The sequence below is a fragment of the Porites lutea genome, chromosome 1 (assembly GCF_958299795.1).
Source record: "Porites lutea chromosome 1, jaPorLute2.1, whole genome shotgun sequence".
NCBI lineage: Eukaryota > Metazoa > Cnidaria > Anthozoa > Scleractinia > Poritidae > Porites > Porites lutea.
The window spans coordinates 244,697-264,983 of NC_133201.1; the positions used below are offsets into that span (position 1 = coordinate 244,697).

The 20,287-nt window shown below is 35.5% G+C and overlaps 1 protein-coding gene across 1 annotated transcript; it reads left to right on the top strand.

Annotated features, from left to right (window-relative positions):
• The first annotated feature begins 831 nt into the window (after positions 1–831).
• On the top strand, positions 832–2,535 carry LOC140926302 (uncharacterized). Its single transcript, XM_073376087.1, has one exon. It carries the CDS (start codon positions 832–834, stop codon positions 2,533–2,535), a length of 1,704 nt encoding a protein of 567 aa, XP_073232188.1.
• The last annotated feature ends 17,752 nt before the right edge of the window (positions 2,536–20,287 follow it).

The window sequence follows — 20,287 nt, forward strand, 5'->3', positions numbered from 1 at the left end:
ACCCGGTCGAAATCCCCCCCTCCCAAGCGGCCGTTGAGGCGTCTACATCTGGTGCGGGATCGGAGGGCCTTTCCGATGCAATGGTTTCGTCTATTGTAGCTGCAGTAAAGACGGCGATACAGTCGACCAACGCGGCCCAGAATTCTTCCCGTTCCATCAATCTGGTCGCCGACGCAGTGCAACGCGATGTGCAATCTCTTACCAATACTCCAGTTGGGGCCGTTGAGTCGTCAGGTAGCGAGACATTACCCAGTGCGCCTTTATTTTCTAGTATAGGTGTGCCCTTAGGTAGCCGCTTGAGTGCACGCCTAAAGAATAAGATCTGGGCGGAGGAATTCGTCAACTTTGGCTCTCTTCTAGATACGTCCCCTTATCCGGATAAGTTCGCATTATCTATCACCGCTCCCACCGCCGGAAATGGGTCTAAAACCCCTAATTTTACATTCGAACCGGTAAACAATGCAAAGAAATTGACGTCTATTCACGAGTGGGTGTCGGCTTTCCACTCTTTTGTCGCAGTCTACTGCGAAAAATTCCCCAGAGAGACGCCAAATTTGATGCAATTTTGCGAAACAGTGCGCGACATCGCCACACGTGGGGGGGACTGGAACTATTACGATGAACAGTTCCGGTATCTTCGTCAAGGCAACCCACAAACGTACCCTTGGGGAGTGGTACATTGGGAGTTATGGCATCGTGCGGTGACTTTTCGTGCCAAATCTGGGTATTTTGCAACCGACAAACCCAACTCGAGGTTCAGGGGAAAACAATCAATGGTCAGAGGGGTGTGTTTCACGTTCAACGCCGGTCGTCCCTGTGCGGGCTGCAGATATGACCATAAATGCTCCAAATGTGGTGGTAGACATGCAGCTACGTCCTGTCAATCTGCCTCAAACATTCCTAAACCAGCCGGAGATAGAACTATCGCAACTCCATCACATAATAAACAGCCCGCCAGTAACGCCGGTAAAAGTATCCACCCTTAGCCCCCTTTTACAACAATACGACCCCCGTCTTAAGCAATTTTTGATTGATGGCTTTTCGTTTGGATTTCGCGTTGGGTTTGTTGGTACTAGCCAATTACGTCTTGCTTCAAATTTGCGCAGTGCGAAGGATCAACCTGAAATTTTAGCTGCTAAACTTGAGAAAGAATGGTGCGCTGGAAGAATTGTAGGTCCATTTTCTCGTCCACCTTTTGATAATTTTATTTCTTCACCTTTAGGCGTAGTTCCAAAGAAAACCCCAGGGGAATTTCGTATTATACACCATTTGTCATACCCAGATGGATCGTCGGTGAATGATTTTATTCCGGACCAATTTTCGTCGGTTCAATATGCTTCAATAGGTGATGCTATTACACTCATTAAGTCGTTAGGTAGGGGTTGCTTCATGGCCAAGACCGATATAAAATCAGCTTTCCGCATTATCCCGATTCACCCTGACGACTACCATTTACTGGGTATGACATGGAATAATTCGTACTTTTTTGACCGGTGTCTGCCCATGGGCTGTTCTTCGTCTTGCGCTATATTTGAAGCTTTTAGCACTGCGCTCGAGTGGCTTGCTAAACATTATCTCTGTGTTTCCGGTGTTTTGCATATTCTGGATGATTTCTTGTTTATTGCTACCTCTCAAGGGAAATGTGCCTCCGATTTAAACAACTTTTTGAGCCTATGTGATTGTTTAGGGGTACCTATAGCACATGAAAAAACGGAAGGTCCTTCAACCACTTTACAGTTTGCGGGGATAACACTCGACACGATTAATATGGAAGCGCGTCTTCCGGACGATAAGCTTCAAAAATGCAATGCTCAGTTATTGGACATGCACAGACGCCGTAAAACTACTCTGAAAGAGCTTCAATCTTTGATTGGATTATTAAATTTTACTTGTTCAGTTGTTCTACCTGGTCGGGCCTTTCTTCGGAGGCTTGTTGATCTCACAAAGGGTGTTCGTCTCCCTCGCCATCGTATACGGATTACTGAAGCCTGTCGTCGAGATTTATTAGTATGGCTTCAATTTTTAAGAGATTTTAACGGCCGTACATTTTTTCTGGACGAGCCGTGGCAGGTTTCACCGCCTCTCAAACTTTACACCGACGCCGCGGGCTCAAAGGGCTATGGCGCACTTTTTGGGAAACATTGGTTTTACGGAGAATGGCCTGCCCATTGGAAATCATTGAACATTGCATTTTTGGAGCTCTTTCCGATTACTATCTCGCTCCACGTGTGGGGAAGTCAAATGAGCAATCAATGTGTCTCTCTGTTTACTGATAATGCGGCTTTAGTTGACATTATCAATAAGCAGACTTCAAAACACCCCATGATCATGATCTTAGTACGTGACCTTGTCCTAACATCACTACGTCATAATATTTTGTTTCGGGCTTATCATATACCCGGTGTTGACAATACCCGGGCGGACTTAATTTCTCGTTTACAGATTGTAGATTTCAGGAAAGCATTCCCAGATGCCGACCCAGAGCCAACTCATGTTCCCGAGACCCTTCTCCCGCAGAAGTGGTCGATACGTTAAAGGAATTACTACATTCCTCATTGTCGGAGCAGTCTCGCAAACAATACTCACGTGCTTGGGTTGTCTTTACTGAATTCTATACCCGCTATCAGGGTGCCGATTTACATTTGCCTGTTTCGACCGCGTGTATCGCATTATTCATTTCCTTTTTATGTGCCAAGGGCCTTGCTCCTGCTACCATAAACTCGTACCTATCAGCAATAGCATATGTACATAAGATGAAAGGCCACTACGACCCGACCAAATCATTTTTAGTTGAAAAGCTTCTTGTGGCCGTCGGCCGCCGTGGTCAAGCCGATGTTCGTATGCCCATTTCACGTCCATTATTGTACGAATTAGTTCGAGCTTTGCAGCATACTAGCCCATCTGCCTATCGTAGATCTCTGTTCGGGGCAATGTTCATGACAGCATTTTATGGTTTCTTCAGAATAGGTGAATTATCTTGCAATAGTAAACAGCAAGTTGACACCGTTGTGCAATTTGATCAAGTCACTTTTTTGAAACAATCTTCTCGAGTGACTGCTGTCAAGATTGTGATCACTAAGTTTAAACACAACACGAATAATCGCCCGTTTGTCATAACCATAGAAAGCGAACCTTCAGAATTGTTTTGCCCCGTGCAGACCTTAATCGACTACATTAAACTTAGGGGTTACCATAAAGGCCCCTTGTTCACGTGTGCAGCCGGCGGGGCAATCTCGACAAATAATTTTAACATTGAGCTCCGTCGTGCTTTGAACTTTTGCGGCCTTGATTGTTCTCGCTACAAGAGCCATAGCTTTCGCATTGGTGCAGCGTGCCATGCGTCTGAGAAAGGTTTTTCGGATTCGCAAATACGTGCCCTAGGTAGATGGAGTTCGGACGCTTTTAGAACTTACATTCGTCCGCCTTCACTCAAGGCTAACTAATTATTTTTAAACGTTTCAAAGACACTAGTCAAGCCGCGGTTGGATCTCCGTTGTATAGGTCAGTCAGGAGCTGCTATGCAGTGGTGATTTTCACTACGGCTATTTAAACATCCGTTATGGGACCAGTATATTTTGTCTTCATCTCTGGTTAGCTTTCACGGGCCACGGTGGATTCTCTGATGCGTGGGTCAGTCAGGGGCTGCCATACTGAAAGGGTTTTTCACTGTGGACTCTTTCCGCTATCACTTACTATGTACTTTACCAATCTGTTCCCATGTATTACTTTATCAATATGTTATCGGTCTTACGAAGGAGCTACGGTCCTGGCACGAATTGCTATGTTATTTAACCTCTGTTTTCAATGTCAGTTCGCGTGCGGTTCATGACTAGGTCAGCCAGGGGCTGCTGGAAATGACCGTACTTTACAGGATTTTCTTATATCGTCGCTGTTTTCAGTTTAATACTCCTTGGGGTTCTTAGTTCCGGATCTTGGTGGGGTGGTCACACGCTGTGTGCCTTGTGGCGCTTATTTCTTCCCCACCTTTTCCGAAGAGACATTCAATTACTTAATTTTTTCCATGTCACGTCACGCTCTGATTAGTTTGTTAAGCGTGGCGTGACTTTTTACTGTTATCTTAATAAATACGTCACAATAGTGGCCAATTTTATCCAACCATATGAGTACATTGTCTCTTCGTAAAACTAGTGCGACCCGGAGCTAATTACCCCTCGACTACCTAAGTTTGCGAGATTAGTAAATCCCCAATATATAACTTTCGGAAAGGTATCGTGATGTAAAAACAAAAAATTATGTCCCAAACATAATTACATTTTTGCGTCGGGATACCTGTTGTTATCAGGCACTGGCTGCGTGAACTGGGTACTAGGGAACATGTGATCGAGGATTGCTTTATAGTACGTTGCGCAAATACGAGGGCCCCTTTCTACCTCTACACCATCGTGTGGCAAGTTATCTGTTCAAATTTTCCCACCTACCTCCCCCTCTTCGCCAGCCAGTGTTTAGTGTTTAGTTCTCTCTCGGAAGGCGCTTATTTCTTCCCCACCTTTTCCGAAGAGACATTCAATTACTTAATTTTTTCCATGTCACGTCACGCTCTGATTAGTTTGTTAACCGTGGCGTGACTTTTTACTGTTATCTTAATAAATACGTCACAATAGTGGCCAATTTTATCCAACCATATGAGTACATCGTCTCTTCGTAAAACTAGTGCGACCCGGAGCTAATTACCCCTCGACTACCTAAGTTTGCTAGATTAGTAAATCCCCAATATATAACTTTCGGAAAGGTATCGTGATGTAAAAATGGCCATTTTGGACCAAAACAGTGGGTTAACCCCTTTGGAAAAAAGTCAATATTTCGACTTTTTGAACTTCTTGTTTTTATCGCTTAGAAAAGCGTTTTTTCGTTCTAGAATATCATAAAAGACATTATCCTGACTTATATTGCCTAAAAAAAAAAGTTGGAAAAATGGCCATTTTTGGACCAAAACCATGGGTTAACCCCTTCGGAAAAATGTGAATTTTTCCACTTTTTGAACTTCTTGTTTTTATAGCTTAGAAAGGCGTTTTTTCGTTCTAGAATATCATAAAACACATTTTCCTGACTTATATTGCCTAAAAAAAAAAAGTTGGAAAAATGGCCATTTTTGGACCAAAACCATGGGTTAACCCCTTTGGAAAAATGTCAATTTTTCGACTTTTTGAACTTCTTGTTTTTATTGCTTAGAAAGGCGTTTTTTTGTTCTAAAATATCATAAAACACATCTTCCTGACCTATATTCCTTTAAAAAAAAAAGTTGGACAAATGGCCATTTTTGGACCAAAACCATGGGTTAACCCCTTTGGAAAAATGTCAATTTTTCGACTTTTTGAACTTCTTGTTTTTATAGCTTAGAAAGGCGTTTTTTCGATCTAGAATATCATAAAAGACGTTTTCCTGACTTATATTGCCTAAAAAAAAAATTTCGAAAAATGGCCATTTTTGGACCAAAACCATCGGTTAACCCCTTAGGAAAAATGTCAATTTTTCGACTTTTTGAACTTCTTGTTTTTATAGCTTAGAAAGACGTTTTTTTGTTCTAGAATATCATAAAACACATTTTCCTGACCTATATTGCCTAAAAAAAAAAAGTTGGAAAAATGGCCATTTCTGGACCAAAACAATGGGTTAACTCCTTTGGAAAAATGTCAATTTTTCGACTATTTGAACCTCTTGTTTTTCTAGCCTAGAAAGGCGTTTTTTCGTTCTAGAATATCATAAAAGACAATTGCCTGACCTATGCTGCCTAAAAAAAAAAGTTGGAAAAATGGCCATTTTTGGACCAAAACCATGGGTTAACCCCTTTGGAAAAATGTCAATTTTTCGTCCTTTTGAACTTCTTGTTTTTATAGCTTAGAAAGGCGTTTTTTCGATCTAGAATATCATAAAAGACAATTGCCTGACCTATGTTGCCTGAAAAAAAAAGTTGGAAAAATGGCCATTTTTGGACCAAAACCATGGGTTAACCCCTTTGGAAAAATGTCAATTTTTTGACTTTTTGAACTTTTTGATTTTATAGCTTAGAAAGGCGTTTTTTCGTTCTAAAATATCATAAAACATATTTTCCTGACCTATATTGCCTAAAAAAAAAAAGTTGGAAAAATGGCCATTTTTGGACCAAAACCATGGGTTAACCCCTTTGGAAAAATGTCAATTTTTCGACTTTTTGAACTTCTTGTTTTTATAGCTTAGAAAGGCGTTTTTTCGTTCTAGAATATCATAAAAGACATTTTACTGACCTATATTGCCTAAAAAAAAAAAAGTTGGAAAAATGGCCATTTTTGGACCAAAACCATGGGTTAACCCCTTTGGAAAAATGTCAATTTTTTTGACCTTTTGAACTTTTTGTTTTTATAGCTTAGAAAGGCGTTTTTTCGTTCTAGAATATCATAAAAGACATTTTCCTTACCTATATTGCCTAGAAAAAAAAAAAGTTGGAAAAATGGCCCTTTTTGGACCAAAACCATGGGTTAACCCCTTTGGAAAAATGTCAATTTTTCGACTTTTTGAACTTCTTGTTTTTATAGCTTAGAAAGGCGTTTTTTCGTTCTAGAATATCATAAAAGACATTTTACTGACCTATATTGCCTAAAAAAAAAAAAGTTGGAAAAATGGCCATTTTTGGACCAAAACCAAGGGTTAACCCCTTTGGAAAAATGTCAATTTTTCGACTTTTTGAACTTCTTGTTTTTATAGCTTAGAAAGGCGTTTTTTTGTTCTAGAATATCATAAAAGACATTTTCCTGGCCTATATTGTCTAAAAAAAAAAAGTTGGAAAAATGGCCATTTCTGGACCAAAACCATGGGTTAACTCCTTTGTAAAAATGTCAACTTTTCGTCCTTTTGAACTTCTTGTTTTTATAGCTTAGAAAGGCGTTTTTTTCATCTAGAATATCATAAAAGACAATTGCCTGACCTTTGTTGCCTGAAAAAAAAAAGTTGGAAAAATGGCCATTTTTGGACCAAAACCATGGGTTAACCCCTTTGGAAAAATGTCAATTTTTCGTCCTTTTGAACTTCTTGTTTTTATAGCTTAGAAAGGCGTTATTTCGTTCTAGAATATCATAAAAGACATTTTACTGACCTATATTGCCTAAAAAAAAAAAAGTTGGAAAAATGGCCATTTTTGGACCCAAACCATGGGTTAACCCCTTTGGAAAAATGTCAATTTTTCGACTTTTTGAACTTCTTGTTTTTATAGCTTAGAAAGGCGGTTTTACGTTCTAGAATATCATAAAACACATTTTCCTCACCTATATTGCCTAAAAAAAGAAAGTTGGAAAAATGGCCATTTTTGCAGCCAAAACATGGGTTAACCCGTTTGGAAAAATGTCAATTTTTCGACTTTTGGAACTTCTTGTTTTTATAGCTTAGAAAGGCGTTTTTTTGTTCTAGAATATCATAAAACACATTTTGCTGACCTATATTGCCTAAAAAAAAAAAGTTGGAAAAATGGCCCTTTTTGGACCAAAACCAAGGGTTAACCCCTTTGGAAAAATGTCAATTTTTCGACTTTTTGAACTTCTTGTTTTTATAGCTTAGAAAGGCGTTTTTTTGTTCTAGAATATCATAGAACACATTTTCCTGGCCTATATTGTCTAAAAAAAAAAATTGGAAAAATGGCCATTTCTGGACCAAAACCATGGGTTAACTCCTTTGGAAAAATGTCAACTTTTCGTCCTTTTGAACTTGTTGTTTTTATAGCTTAGAAAGGCGTTTTTTTGATCTAGAATATCATAAAAGACAATTGCCTGACCTATGTTGCCTGAAAAAAAAAAGTTGGAAAAATGGCCATTTTTGGACCAAAACCATGGGTTAACCGCTTTGGAAAAATGTCAATTTTTCGTCCTTTTGAACTTCTTGTTTTTATAGCTTAGAAAGGCGTTATTTCGTTCTAGAATATCATAAAAGACATTTTCCTGACCTATATTGCCTAAAAAAAACAAAGTTGGAAAAATGGCCATTTTTGGACCAAAACCATGGGTTAACCCCTTTGGAAAAATGTCAATTTTTCGACTTTTTGAACTTCTTGTTTTTATAGCTTAGAAAGGCGTTTTTACGTTCTAGAATATCATAAAACACATTTTCCTCACCTATATTGCCTAAAAAAAGAAAGTTGGAAAAATGGCCATTTTTGCAGCCAAAACATGGGTTAATCCCCTTTGGAAAAATGTCAATTTTTCGACTTTTTGAACTTCTTGTTTTTATAGCTTAGAAAGGCGTTTTTTTGTTCTAGAATATCATAAAACACATTTTGCTGACCTATATTGCCTAAAAAAAAAAAGTTGGAAAAATGGCCCTTTTTGGACCAAAACCAAGGGTTAACCCCTTTGGAAAAATGTCAATTTTTCGACTTTTTGAACTTCTTGTTTTTATAGCTTAGAAAGGCGTTTTTTTGTTCTAGAATATCATAAAACACATTTTCCTGGCCTATATTGTCTAAAAAAAAAAAGGTGGAAAAATGGCCATTTCTGGACCAAAACCATGGGTTAACTCCTTTGGAAAAATGTCAACTTTTCGTCCTTTTGAACTTCTTGTTTTTATAGCTTAGAAAGGCGTTTTTTTGATCTAGAATATCATAAAAGACAATTGCCTGACCTATGTTGCCTGAAAAAAAAAAGTTGGAAAAATGGCCATTTTTGGACCAAAACCATGGGTTAACCCCTTTGGAAAAATGTCAATTTTTCGTCCTTTTGAACTTCTTGTTTTTATAGCTTAGAAAGGCGTTATTTCGTTCTAGAATATCATAAAAGACATTTTCCTGACCTATATTGCCCAAAAAAAACAAAGTTGGAAAAATGGCCATTTTTGGACCAAAACCATGGGTTAACCCCTTTGCAAAAATGTCAATTTTTCGACTTTTTGAACTTCTTTATTTTATAGCTTAGAAAGGCGTTTTTACGTTCTAGAATATCATAAAACACATTTTCCTCACCTATATTGCCTAAAAAAAGAAAGTTGGAAAAATGGCCATTTTTGCAGCCAAAACATGGGTTAACCCCTTTGGAAAAATGTCAATTTTTCGACTTTTTGAACTTCTTGTTTTTATAGCTTAGAAAGGCGTTTTTTTGTTCTAGAATATCATAAAACACATTTTGCTGACCTATATTGCCTAAAAAAAAAAAGTTGGAAAAATGGCCATTTTTGAACCAAAACCATGGGTTAACCCCTTTGGAAAAATGTCAATTTTTCGTCCTTTTGAACTTCTTGTTTTTATAGCTTAGAAAGGCGTTTTTTCGATCTAGAATATCATAAAATACAATTGCCTGACCTATGTTACCTGAAAAAAAAAAGTTGGAAAAATAGCCATTTTTGGACCAAAACCATGGGTTAACCCCTTTGGAAAATGTCAATTTTTCGACTTTTTGAACTTCTTGTTTTTATAGCTTAGAAAGGCGTTTTTTTGTTCTAGAATATCATAAAAGACATTTTCCTGACCTATATTGCCTAAAAAAAAAAAGTTGGAAAAATGGCCATTTCTGGACCAAAACAATGGGTTAACTCCTTTGGAAAAATGTCAATTTTTCGACTATTTGAACTTCTTGTTTTTCTAGCTTAGAAAGGCGTTTTTTCGTTCTAGAATATCATAAAAGACAATTGCCTGACCTATGTTGCCTAAAAAAAAAAGTTGGAAAAATGGCCATTTTTGGACCAAAACCATGGGTTAACCCCTTTGGAAAAATGTCAATTTTTCGTCCTTTTGAACTTCTTGTTTTTATAGCTTAGAAAGGCGTTTTTTCGATCTAGAATATCATAAAAGACAATTGCCTGACCTATGTTGCCTGAAAAAAAAAGTTGGAAAAATGGCCATTTTTGGACCAAAACCATGGGTTAACCCCTTTGGAAAAATGTCAATTTTTTGACTTTTTGAACTTTTTGATTTTATAGCTTAGAAAGGCGTTTTTTTCGTTCTAGAATATCATAAAACACATTTTCCTGACCTATATTGCCTAAAAAAAAAAAGTTGGAAAAATGGCCATTTTTGGACCAAAACCATGGGTTAACCCCTTTGGAAAAATGTCAATTTTTCGACTTTTTGAACTTCTTGTTTTTATAGCTTAGAAAGGCGTTTTTTCGTTCTAGAATATCATAAAAGACATTTTACTGACCTATATTGCCTAAAAAAAAAAAATTGGAAAAATGGCCATTTTTGGACCAAAACCATGGTTTAACCCCTTTGGAAAAATGTCAATTTTTTTGACTTTTTGAACTTTTGTTTTTATAGCTTAGAAAGGCGTTTTTTCGTTCAAGAATATCATAAAAGACATTTTCCTTACCTATATTGCCTAGAAAAAAAAAAAGTTGGAAAAATGGCCCTTTTTGGACCAAAACCAAGGGTTAACCCCTTTGGAAAAATGTCAATTTTTCGACTTTTTGAACTTCTTGTTTTTATAGCTTAGAAAGGCGTTTTTTTGTTCTAGAATATCATAAAAGACATTTTCCTGGCCTATATTGTCTAAAAAAAAAAAGTTGGAAAAATGGCCATTTCTGGACCAAAACCATGGGTTAACTCCTTTGGAAAAATGTCAACTTTTCGTCCTTTTGAACTTCTTGTTTTTATAGCTTAGAAAGGCGTTTTTTTGATCTAGAATATCATAAAAGACAATTGCCTGACCTATGTTGCCTGAAAAAAAAAAGTTGGAAAAATGGCCATTTTTGGACCAAAACCATGGGTTAACCCCTTTGGAAAAATGTCAATTTTTCGACTTTTTGAACTTCTTGTTTTTCTAGCTTAGAAAGGCGTTTTTTCGTTCTAGAATATCATAAAAGACAATTGTCTGACCTATGTTGCCTAAAAAAAAAAGTTGGAAAAATGGCCATTTTTGGACCAAAACCATGGGTTAACCCCTTTGGAAAAATGTCAATTTTTCGTCCTTTTGAACTTCTTGTTTTTATAGCTTAGAAAGGCGTTTTTTCGATCTAGAATATCATAAAAGACAATTGCCTGACCTATGTTGCCTGAAAAAAAAAGTTGGAAAAATGGCCATTTTTGGACCAAAACCATGGGTTAACCCCTTTGGAAAAATGTCAATTTTTTGACTTTTTGAACTTTTTGATTTTATAGCTTAGAAAGGCGTTTTTTCGTTCTAGAATATCATAAAACACATTTTCCTGACCTATATTCCTTTAAAAAAAAAAGTTGGAAAAATGGCCATTTTTGGAGCCAAAACCATGGGTTAACCCGTCTGGAAAAATGTTAATTTTTTTGACTTTTTGAACTTTTTGTTTTTATAGCTTAGAAAGGCATTTTTTCGTTCTAGAATATCATAAAACACATTTTCCTGACCTATATTGCCTAAAAAAAAAAAGTTGGAAAAATGGCCATTTTTGGACCAAAACCATGGGTTAACCCCTTTGGAAAAATGTCAATTTCTCGACTTTTTGAACTTCTTGTTTTTATAGCTTAGAAAGGCGTTTTTTCGATCTAGAATATCATAAAAGACGTTTTCCTGACTTATATTGCCTAAAAAAAAAAGTTCGAAAAATGGCCATTTTTGGACCAAAACAATGGGTTAACCCCTTTGGAAAAATGTCAATTTTTCGAGTTTTTGAACTTCTTGTTTTTATAGCTTAGAAAGACGTTTTTTTGTTCTAGAATATCATAAAACACATTTTCCTGACCTATATTGCCTAAAAAAAAAAAGTTGGAAAAATGGCCATTTCTGGACCAAAACAATGGGTTAACTCCTTTGGAAAAATGTCAATTTTTCGACTATTTGAACCTCTTGTTTTTCTAGCCTAGAAAGGCGTTTTTTCGTTCTAGAATATCATAAAAGACAATTGCCTGACCTATGCTGCCTAAAAAAAAAAGTTGGAAAAATGGCCATTTTTGGACCAAAACCATGGGTTAACCCCTTTGGAAAAATGTCAATTTTTCGTCCTTTTGAACTTCTTGTTTTTATAGCTTAGAAAGGCGTTTTTTCGATCTAGAATATCATAAAAGACAATTGCCTGACCTATGTTGCCTGAAAAAAAAAGTTGGAAAAATGGCCATTTTTGGACCAAAACCATGGGTTAACCCCTTTGGAAAAATGTCAATTTTTTGACTTTTTGAACTTTTTGATTTTATAGCTTAGAAAGGCGTTTTTTCGTTCTAAAATATCATAAAACACATTTTCCTGACCTATATTGCCTAAAAAAAAAAAGTTGGAAAAATGGCCATTTTTGGACCAAAACCATGGGTTAACCCCTTTGGAAAAATGTCAATTTTTCGACTTTTTGAACTTCTTGTTTTTATAGCTTAGAAAGGCGTTTTTTCGTTCTAGAATATCATAAAAGACATTTTACTGACCTATATTGCCTAAAAAAAAAAAAGTTGGAAAAATGGCCATTTTTGGACCAAAACCATGGGTTAACCCCTTTGGAAAAATGTCAATTTTTTTGACCTTTTGAACTTTTTGTTTTTATAGCTTAGAAAGGCGTTTTTTCGTTCTAGAATATCATAAAAGACATTTTCCTTACCTATATTGCCTAGAAAAAAAAAAAGTTGGAAAAATGGCCCTTTTTGGACCAAAACCAAGGGTTAACCCCTTTGGAAAAATGTCAATTTTTCGACTTTTTGAACTTCTTGTTTTTATAGCTTAGAAAGGCGTTTTTTTGTTCTAGAATATCATAAAACACATTTTCCTGGCCTATATTGTCTAAAAAAAAAAAGTTGGAAAAATGGCCATTTCTGGACCAAAACCATGGGTTAACTCCCTTGTAAAAATGTCAACTTTTCGTCCTTTGAACTTCTTGTTTTTATAGCTTAGAAAGGCGTTTTTTTCATCTAGAATATCATAAAAGACAATTGCCTGACCTTTGTTGCCTGAAAAAAAAAAGTTGGAAAAATGGCCATTTTTGGACCAAAACCATGGGTTAACCCCTTTGGAAAAATGTCAATTTTTCGTCTTTTGAACTTCTTGTTTTTATAGCTTAGAAAGGCGTTATTTCGTTCTAGAATATCATAAAAGACATTTTACTGACCTATATTGCCTAAAAAAAAAAAAGTTGGAAAAATGGCCATTTTTGGACCCAAACCATGGGTTAACCCCTTTGGAAAAATGTCAATTTTTTGACTTTTGAACTTCTTGTTTTTATAGCTTAGAAAGGCGTTTTTACGTTCTAGAATATCATAAAACACATTTTCCTCACCTATATTGCCTAAAAAAAGAAAGTTGGAAAAATGGCCATTTTTGCAGCCAAAACATGGGTTAACCCCTTTGGAAAAATGTCAATTTTTCGACTTTTTGAACTTCTTGTTTTTATAGCTTAGAAAGGCGTTTTTTTTGTTCTAGAATATCATAAAACACATTTTGCTGACCTATATTGCCTAAAAAAAAAAAGTTGGAAAAATGGCCCTTTTTGGACCAAAACCAAGGGTTAACCCCTTTGGAAAAATGTCAATTTTTCGACTTTTTGAACTTCTTGTTTTTATAGCTTAGAAAGGCGTTTTTTTTGTTCTAGAATATCATAAAACACATTTTCCTGGCCTATATTGTCTAAAAAAAAAAAGTTGGAAAAATGGCCATTTCTGGACCAAAACCATGGGTTAACTCCTTTGGAAAAATGTCAACTTTTCGTCCTTTTGAACTTGTTGTTTTTATAGCTTAGAAAGGCGTTTTTTTGATCTAGAATATCATAAAAGACAATTGCCTGACCTATGTTGCCTGAAAAAAAAAAGTTGGAAAAATGGCCATTTTTGGACCAAAACCATGGGTTAACCCCTTTGGAAAAATGTCAATTTTTCGTCCTTTTGAACTTCTTGTTTTTATAGCTTAGAAAGGCGTTATTTCGTCCTAGAATATCATAAAAGACATTTTCCTGACCTATATTGCCTAAAAAAAACAAAGTTGGAAAAATGGCCATTTTTGGACCAAAACCATGGGTTAACCCCTTTGGAAAAATGTCAATTTTTCGACTTTTTGAACTTCTTTTTTTTATAGCTTAGAAAGGCGTTTTTACGTTCTAGAATATCATAAAACACATTTTCCTCACCTATATTGCCTAAAAAAAGAAAGTTGGAAAAATGGCCATTTTTGCAGCCAAAACATGGGTTAACCCCTTTGGAAAAATGTCAATTTTTCGACTTTTTGAACTTCTTGTTTTTATAGCTTAGAAAGGCGTTTTTTTGTTCTAGAATATCATAAAACACATTTTGCTGACCTATATTGCCTAAAAAAAAAAAGTTGGAAAAATGGCCATTTTTGAACCAAAACCATGGTTTAACCCCTTTGGAAAAATGTCAATTTTTCGTCCTTTTGATCTTCTTGTTTTTATAGCTTAGAAAGGCGTTTTTTCGATCTAGAATATCATAAAATACAATTGCCTGACCTATGTTGCCTGAAAAAAAAAAGTTGGAAAAATAGCCATTTTTGGACCAAAACCATGGGTTAACCCCTTTGGAAAATGTCAATTTTTCGACTTTTTGAACTTCTTGTTTTTATAGCTTAGAAAGGCGTTTTTTTGTTCTAGAATATCATAAAAGACATTTTCCTGACCTATATTGCCTAAAAAAAAAAAGTTGGAAAAATGGCCATTTCTGGACCAAAACAATGGGTTAACTCCTTTGGAAAAATGTCAATTTTTCGACTATTTGAACTTCTTGTTTTTATAGCTTAGAAAGGCGTTTTTTCGATCTAGAATATCATAAAAGACAATTGCCTGACCTATGTTGCCTGAAAAAAAAAGTTGGAAAAATGGCCATTTTTGGACCAAAACCATGGGTTAACCCCTTTGGAAAAATGTCAATTTTTTGACTTTTTGAACTTTTTGATTTTATAGCTTAGAAAGGCGTTTTTTCGTTCTAGAATATCATAAAACACATTTTCCTGACCTATATTGCCTAAAAAAAAAAAGTTGGAAAAATGGCCATTTTTGGACCAAAACCATGGGTTAACCCCTTTGGAAAAATGTCAATTTTTCGACTTTTTGAACTTCTTGTTTTTATAGCTTAGAAAGGCGTTTTTTCGTTCTAGAATATCATAAAAGACATTTTACTGACCTATATTGCCTAAAAAAAAAAAAAGTTGGAAAAATGGCCATTTTTGGACCAAAACCATGGTTTAACCCCTTTGGAAAAATGTCAATTTTTTTGACTTTTTGAACTTTTTGTTTTTATAGCTTAGAAAGGCGTTTTTTCGTTCTAGAATATCATAAAAGACATTTTCCTTACCTATATTGCCTAGAAAAAAAAAAAGTTGGAAAAATGGCCCTTTTTGGACCAAAACCAAGGGTTAACCCCTTTGGAAAAATGTCAATTTTTCGACTTTTTGAACTTCTTGTTTTTATAGCTTAGAAAGGCGTTTTTTTGTTCTAGAATATCATAAAAGACATTTTCCTGGCCTATATTGTCTAAAAATAAAAAGTTGGAAAAATGGCCATTTCTGGACCAAAACCATGGGTTAACTCCTTTGGAAAAATGTCAACTTTTCGTCCTTTTGAACTTCTTGTTTTTATAGCTTAGAAAGGCGTTTTTTTGATCTAGAATATCATAAAAGACAATTGCCTGACCTATGTTGCCTGAAAAAAAAAAGTTGGAAAAATGGCCATTTTTGGACCAAAACCATGGGTTAACCCCTTTGGAAAAATGTCAATTTTTCGTCCTTTTGAACTTCTTGTTTTTATAGCTTAGAAAGGCGTTATTTCGTTCTAGAATATCATAAAAGACATTTTCCTGACCTATATTGCCTAAAAAAAAAAAAGTTGGAAAAATGGCCATTTTTGGACCAAAACCATGAGTTAACCCCTTTGGAAAAATGTCAATTTTTCGACTTTTTGAACTTCTTGTTTTTATAGCTTAGAAAGGCGTTTTTACGTTCTAGAATATCATAAAACACATTTTCCTCACCTATATTGCCTAAAAAAAGAAAGTTGGAAAAATGGCCATTTTTGCAGCCAAAACATGGGTTAACCCCTTTGGAAAAATGTCAATTTTTCGACTTTTTGAACTTCTTGTTTTTATAGCTTAGAAAGGCGTTTTTTTGTTCTAGAATATCATAAAACACATTTTAATGACCTATATTGCCTAAAAAAAAAAAGTTGGAAAAATGGCCCTTTTTGGACCAAAACCAAGGGTTAACCCCTTTGGAAAAATGTCAATTTTTCGACTTTTTGAACTTCTTGTTTTTATAGCTTAGAAAGGCGTTTTTTTGGTCTAGAATATCATAAAACACATTTTCCTGGCCTATATTGTCTAAAAAAAAAAAGTTGGAAAAATGGCCATTTCTGGACCAAAACCATGGGTTAACTCCTTTGGAAAAATGTCAACTTTTCGTCCTTTTGAACTTGTTGTTTTTATAGCTTAGAAAGGCGTTTTTTTGATCTAGAATATCATAAAAGACAATTGCCTGACCTATGTTGCCTGAAAAAAAAAAGTTGGAAAAATGGCCATTTTTGGACCAAAACCATGGGTTAACCCCTTTGGAAAAATGTCAATTTTTCGTCCTTTTGAACTTCTTGTTTTTATAGCTTAGAAAGGCGTTATTTCGTTCTAGAATATCATAAAAGACATTTTCCTGACCTATATTGCCTAAAAAAAACAAAGTTGGAAAAATGGCCATTTTTGGACCAAAACCATGGGTTAACCCCTTTGGAAAAATGTCAATTTTTCGACTTTTTGAACTTCTTTTTTTTATAGCTTAGAAAGGCGTTTTTACGTTCTAGAATATCATAAAACACATTTTCCTCACCTATATTGCCTAAAAAAAGAAAGTTGGAAAAATGGCCATTTTTGCAGCCAAAACATGGGTTAACCCCTTTGGAAAAATGTCAATTTTTCGACTTTTTGAACTTCTTGTTTTTATAGCTTAGAAAGGCGTTTTTTTGTTCTAGAATATCATAAAACACATTTTGCTGACCTATATTGCCTAAAAAAAAAAAGTTGGAAAAATGGCCATTTTTGAACCAAAACCATGGTTTAACCCCTTTGGAAAAATGTCAATTTTTCGTCCTTTTGAACTTCTTGTTTTTATAGCTTAGAAAGGCGTTTTTTCGATCTAGAATATCATAAAATACAATTGCCTGACCTATGTTGCCTGAAAAAAAAAAGTTGGAAAAATGGCCATTTCTGGACCAAAACAATGGGTTAACTCCTTTGGAAAAATGTCAATTTTTCGACTATTTGAACTTCTTGTTTTTCTAGCTTAGAAAGGCGTTTTTTCGTTCTAGAATATCATAAAAGACAATTGCCTGACCTATGTTGCCTAAAAAAAAAAGTTGGAAAAATGGCCATTTTTGGACCAAAACCATGGGTTAACCCCTTTGGAAAAATGTCAATTTTTCGACTTTTTGAACTTCTTGTTTTTATAGCTTAGAAAGGCGTTTTTTCGTTCTAGAATATCATAAAAGACATTTTACTGACCTATATTGCCTAAAAAAAAAAAAGTTGGAAAAATGGCCATTTTTGGACCAAAACCATGGGTTAACCCCTTTGGAAAAATGTCAATTTTTTTGACTTTTTGAACTTTTTGTTTTTATAGCTTAGAAAGGCGTTTTTTTGTTCTAGAATATCATAAAAGACATTTTCCTTACCTATATTGCCTAGAAAAAAAAAAAGTTGGAAAAATGGCCCTTTTTGGACCAAAACCAAGAGTTAACCCCTTTGGAAAAATGTCAATTTTTCGACTTTTTGAACTTCTTGTTTTTATAGCTTAGAAAGGCGTTTTTTTGTTCTAGAATATCATAAAACACATTTTCCTGGCCTATATTGTCTGAAAAAAAAAAGTTGGAAAAATGGCCATTTCTGGACCAAAACCATGGGTTAACTCCTTTGGAAAAATGTCAACTTTTCGTCCTTTTGAACTTCTTGTTTTTAACACCCGTTCAATTTAATTGGGACTCGTTCAATATAATTGGGACTAATTGCTGTTAGCTGTTATTGCCTGTTATCAGCCATTAGAGCCAATCAGGATCAAGATTATCTTTGGCTAAGAGCTAGTCTAATGTTATCAGATAACAAACCCATTAGATCCAATGGCAAGCTTGTTAGTGAATAACGGAATAACAGCTAATAACAGCTAATAATACTTCACCCATTATACCCAATCACAAGTTTGTTAGAGAATAACCGGATAATATGCTACATTCCACAAGTGTGAATTTGACCCGTGAGGTAAAAATCTATTTCATGACAAGTCAGTGCATCATTCTCGAGTACATACTGGAAGGTTGCACGCATATATGCACATTTGATCCATTAGCTGCATTGAACTCATCTAAAACTTTTTTTAGTTTATTTATCATGTTTTTGAAAAACGTCAAAATTTTGCCATTTTCAAATAACCGATAGGCTTTTTAACCCAGCACCTATGAAACAGTGGAATGTTGAAGAATAGAACAAGAAAATCAGAAAATTACTTTATGATCTTTGAAGAAGCGTAGCTCATAAGAAGCATGCAACTACCCAACGATCTCTCGATAATAGGTCAGTGATACAATAGTTATGAATAGGAAACAGAACAAATCATCACTGCCCAGAGGAAGTTTATCAGTTATCAAGTGACAATTGCTGACATTCCAGCCCATTCCTGCACGCAAATTTCTTAGACAATAGTTATTGCTACACTAACACATTTATTTTCTTAAAAGTTAAAACGATCTTTACACTCCCCTTTATTTCACTTTGATTTAACAATGAAATCTGTTTAGAATAAAAGTAAAAGGCAAACTTGATGTCACCTAAGGAAAAACCGCCGTTTCCGTTTTTCATTTCGCACTAAGCATCACTTTTTAAAGAAATATTTATACGTAAAATGTATTTACTTTTATACAGAAAAATTTTGAAAGGTCAGAAAGGTTTTACTCTGACACGTTTTGAGAAACCTTTTGTTTGACCATTATTCGGCGATGGATCAGATTTAAAGGGCACAAAATTTTTCGCGCCCTAAAAAGTTGTTAGAAGAAAGTAGCGAGTATAAGTTATTTAGTCACACGGCGGCGGGACTTGACGGAACGCAAAGAGAGCGTTACAATCTAATGGCATACGAGCAACTGCAGGCATCTCATGACATATCGACTTTGAGATAACTATCAACGACTTTGAATTCTTTCCATGTGCGTGAAAACAAAAAGTATGCAGATAGGACCAAAGCGAGAAGATGTTATGGCGATAATGGCCGATAATCAAGGCACCATCAATTGTGATGAATGGTGAACAAATCTACTCTTTTTGCTGAACATTTTAAACGGTATTACAAAACAAACGCACTCACTATTCGAGTCATGCTTGTCACAAAACCCTTTCATTTTCCCATTCATATTAAACAATTACTTTCGTTATCCGTTTTGGCGCCAAAGTCGGTACCTTTGCGCCAACTTTGATTCTCGTCACGTCGACTGGTGTAAAATCGATGTAATGGAAACAGAAGCCTGTTCGAAGGTGCAGTAGAAAACTCAAAGTTTCTTACAAAAAGTTATCTTAAGAATCGACATATTATGATGCCCCCCCCCCTCGCCCCCCCCCCCCCAAATAATATAAAATGCTTACCTCAGGTGTTACTTCATTTTCATCTAGAAGAATATATCACGAAAAGTATCATGATGTGTATGTATCCTTTCGCGTCCAGCAATGGCCTTTTTTCTCGTCTCTCTTAATTCCAGAAGTGACTTTCGTTTACGACACCTTTCGGAAGTAAAAATTTCGAGGACTACGCTTTCTGCTCTCATTTTTGGACTTGCCCCAGAGCAAAAGATTTCCCTAGGAATTCTCCATGTTCACATGAAAGGACGGCTTACGTGGGAGAGTGGGTACGCACACAATAGCCCTTTCTGCTCTCGTTAACTTTGACAACGGGCTAATCAACATTTTCCGGCTGTACTCTCTTCACTATTTGATATTCCCGTACTCTTGCATTTAATCAATTTTGTATATACATTGTTTTATTCAAGTAAGCATGATTTAAAGTATACTACGTATTATTTCCGAGCATGGAATTTGCTGACAATAAGAAAACCGTGACTCAGGCTTGAAATGTCGAGCGGGCAACATTTTTCGTCTTATCTCTGTTCTCCCGCAATCGCGATTTTAACAACTTTTCATATCAAATGTTTTATTCGGGTGAAATATGCTACGATAGATCACATTGATTAAAACGTGTAGTCATTAAGCATTCTAATGGAAGTAAAACCGTGATTTATCGTGAATCAGTGTGTAAATTAATATAGGTACAAAAAGCATTATTCATAATTGTTCTAGGTCCACTTTGCGATTTAAGCACCTTAAAATTTTCTAAAAACTTGCAACAAAAATTATTGTCAGATTGCCATACCCACAAACAAAAGAAAAAACACTTCAATAAACCAAGGG

Coding starts and splice junctions, on each gene's coding strand:
- LOC140926302 (XM_073376087.1), top strand. CDS start 832: ATGACCATAAATGCTCCAAATGTGGTGGTAGACATGCAGCTACGTCCT.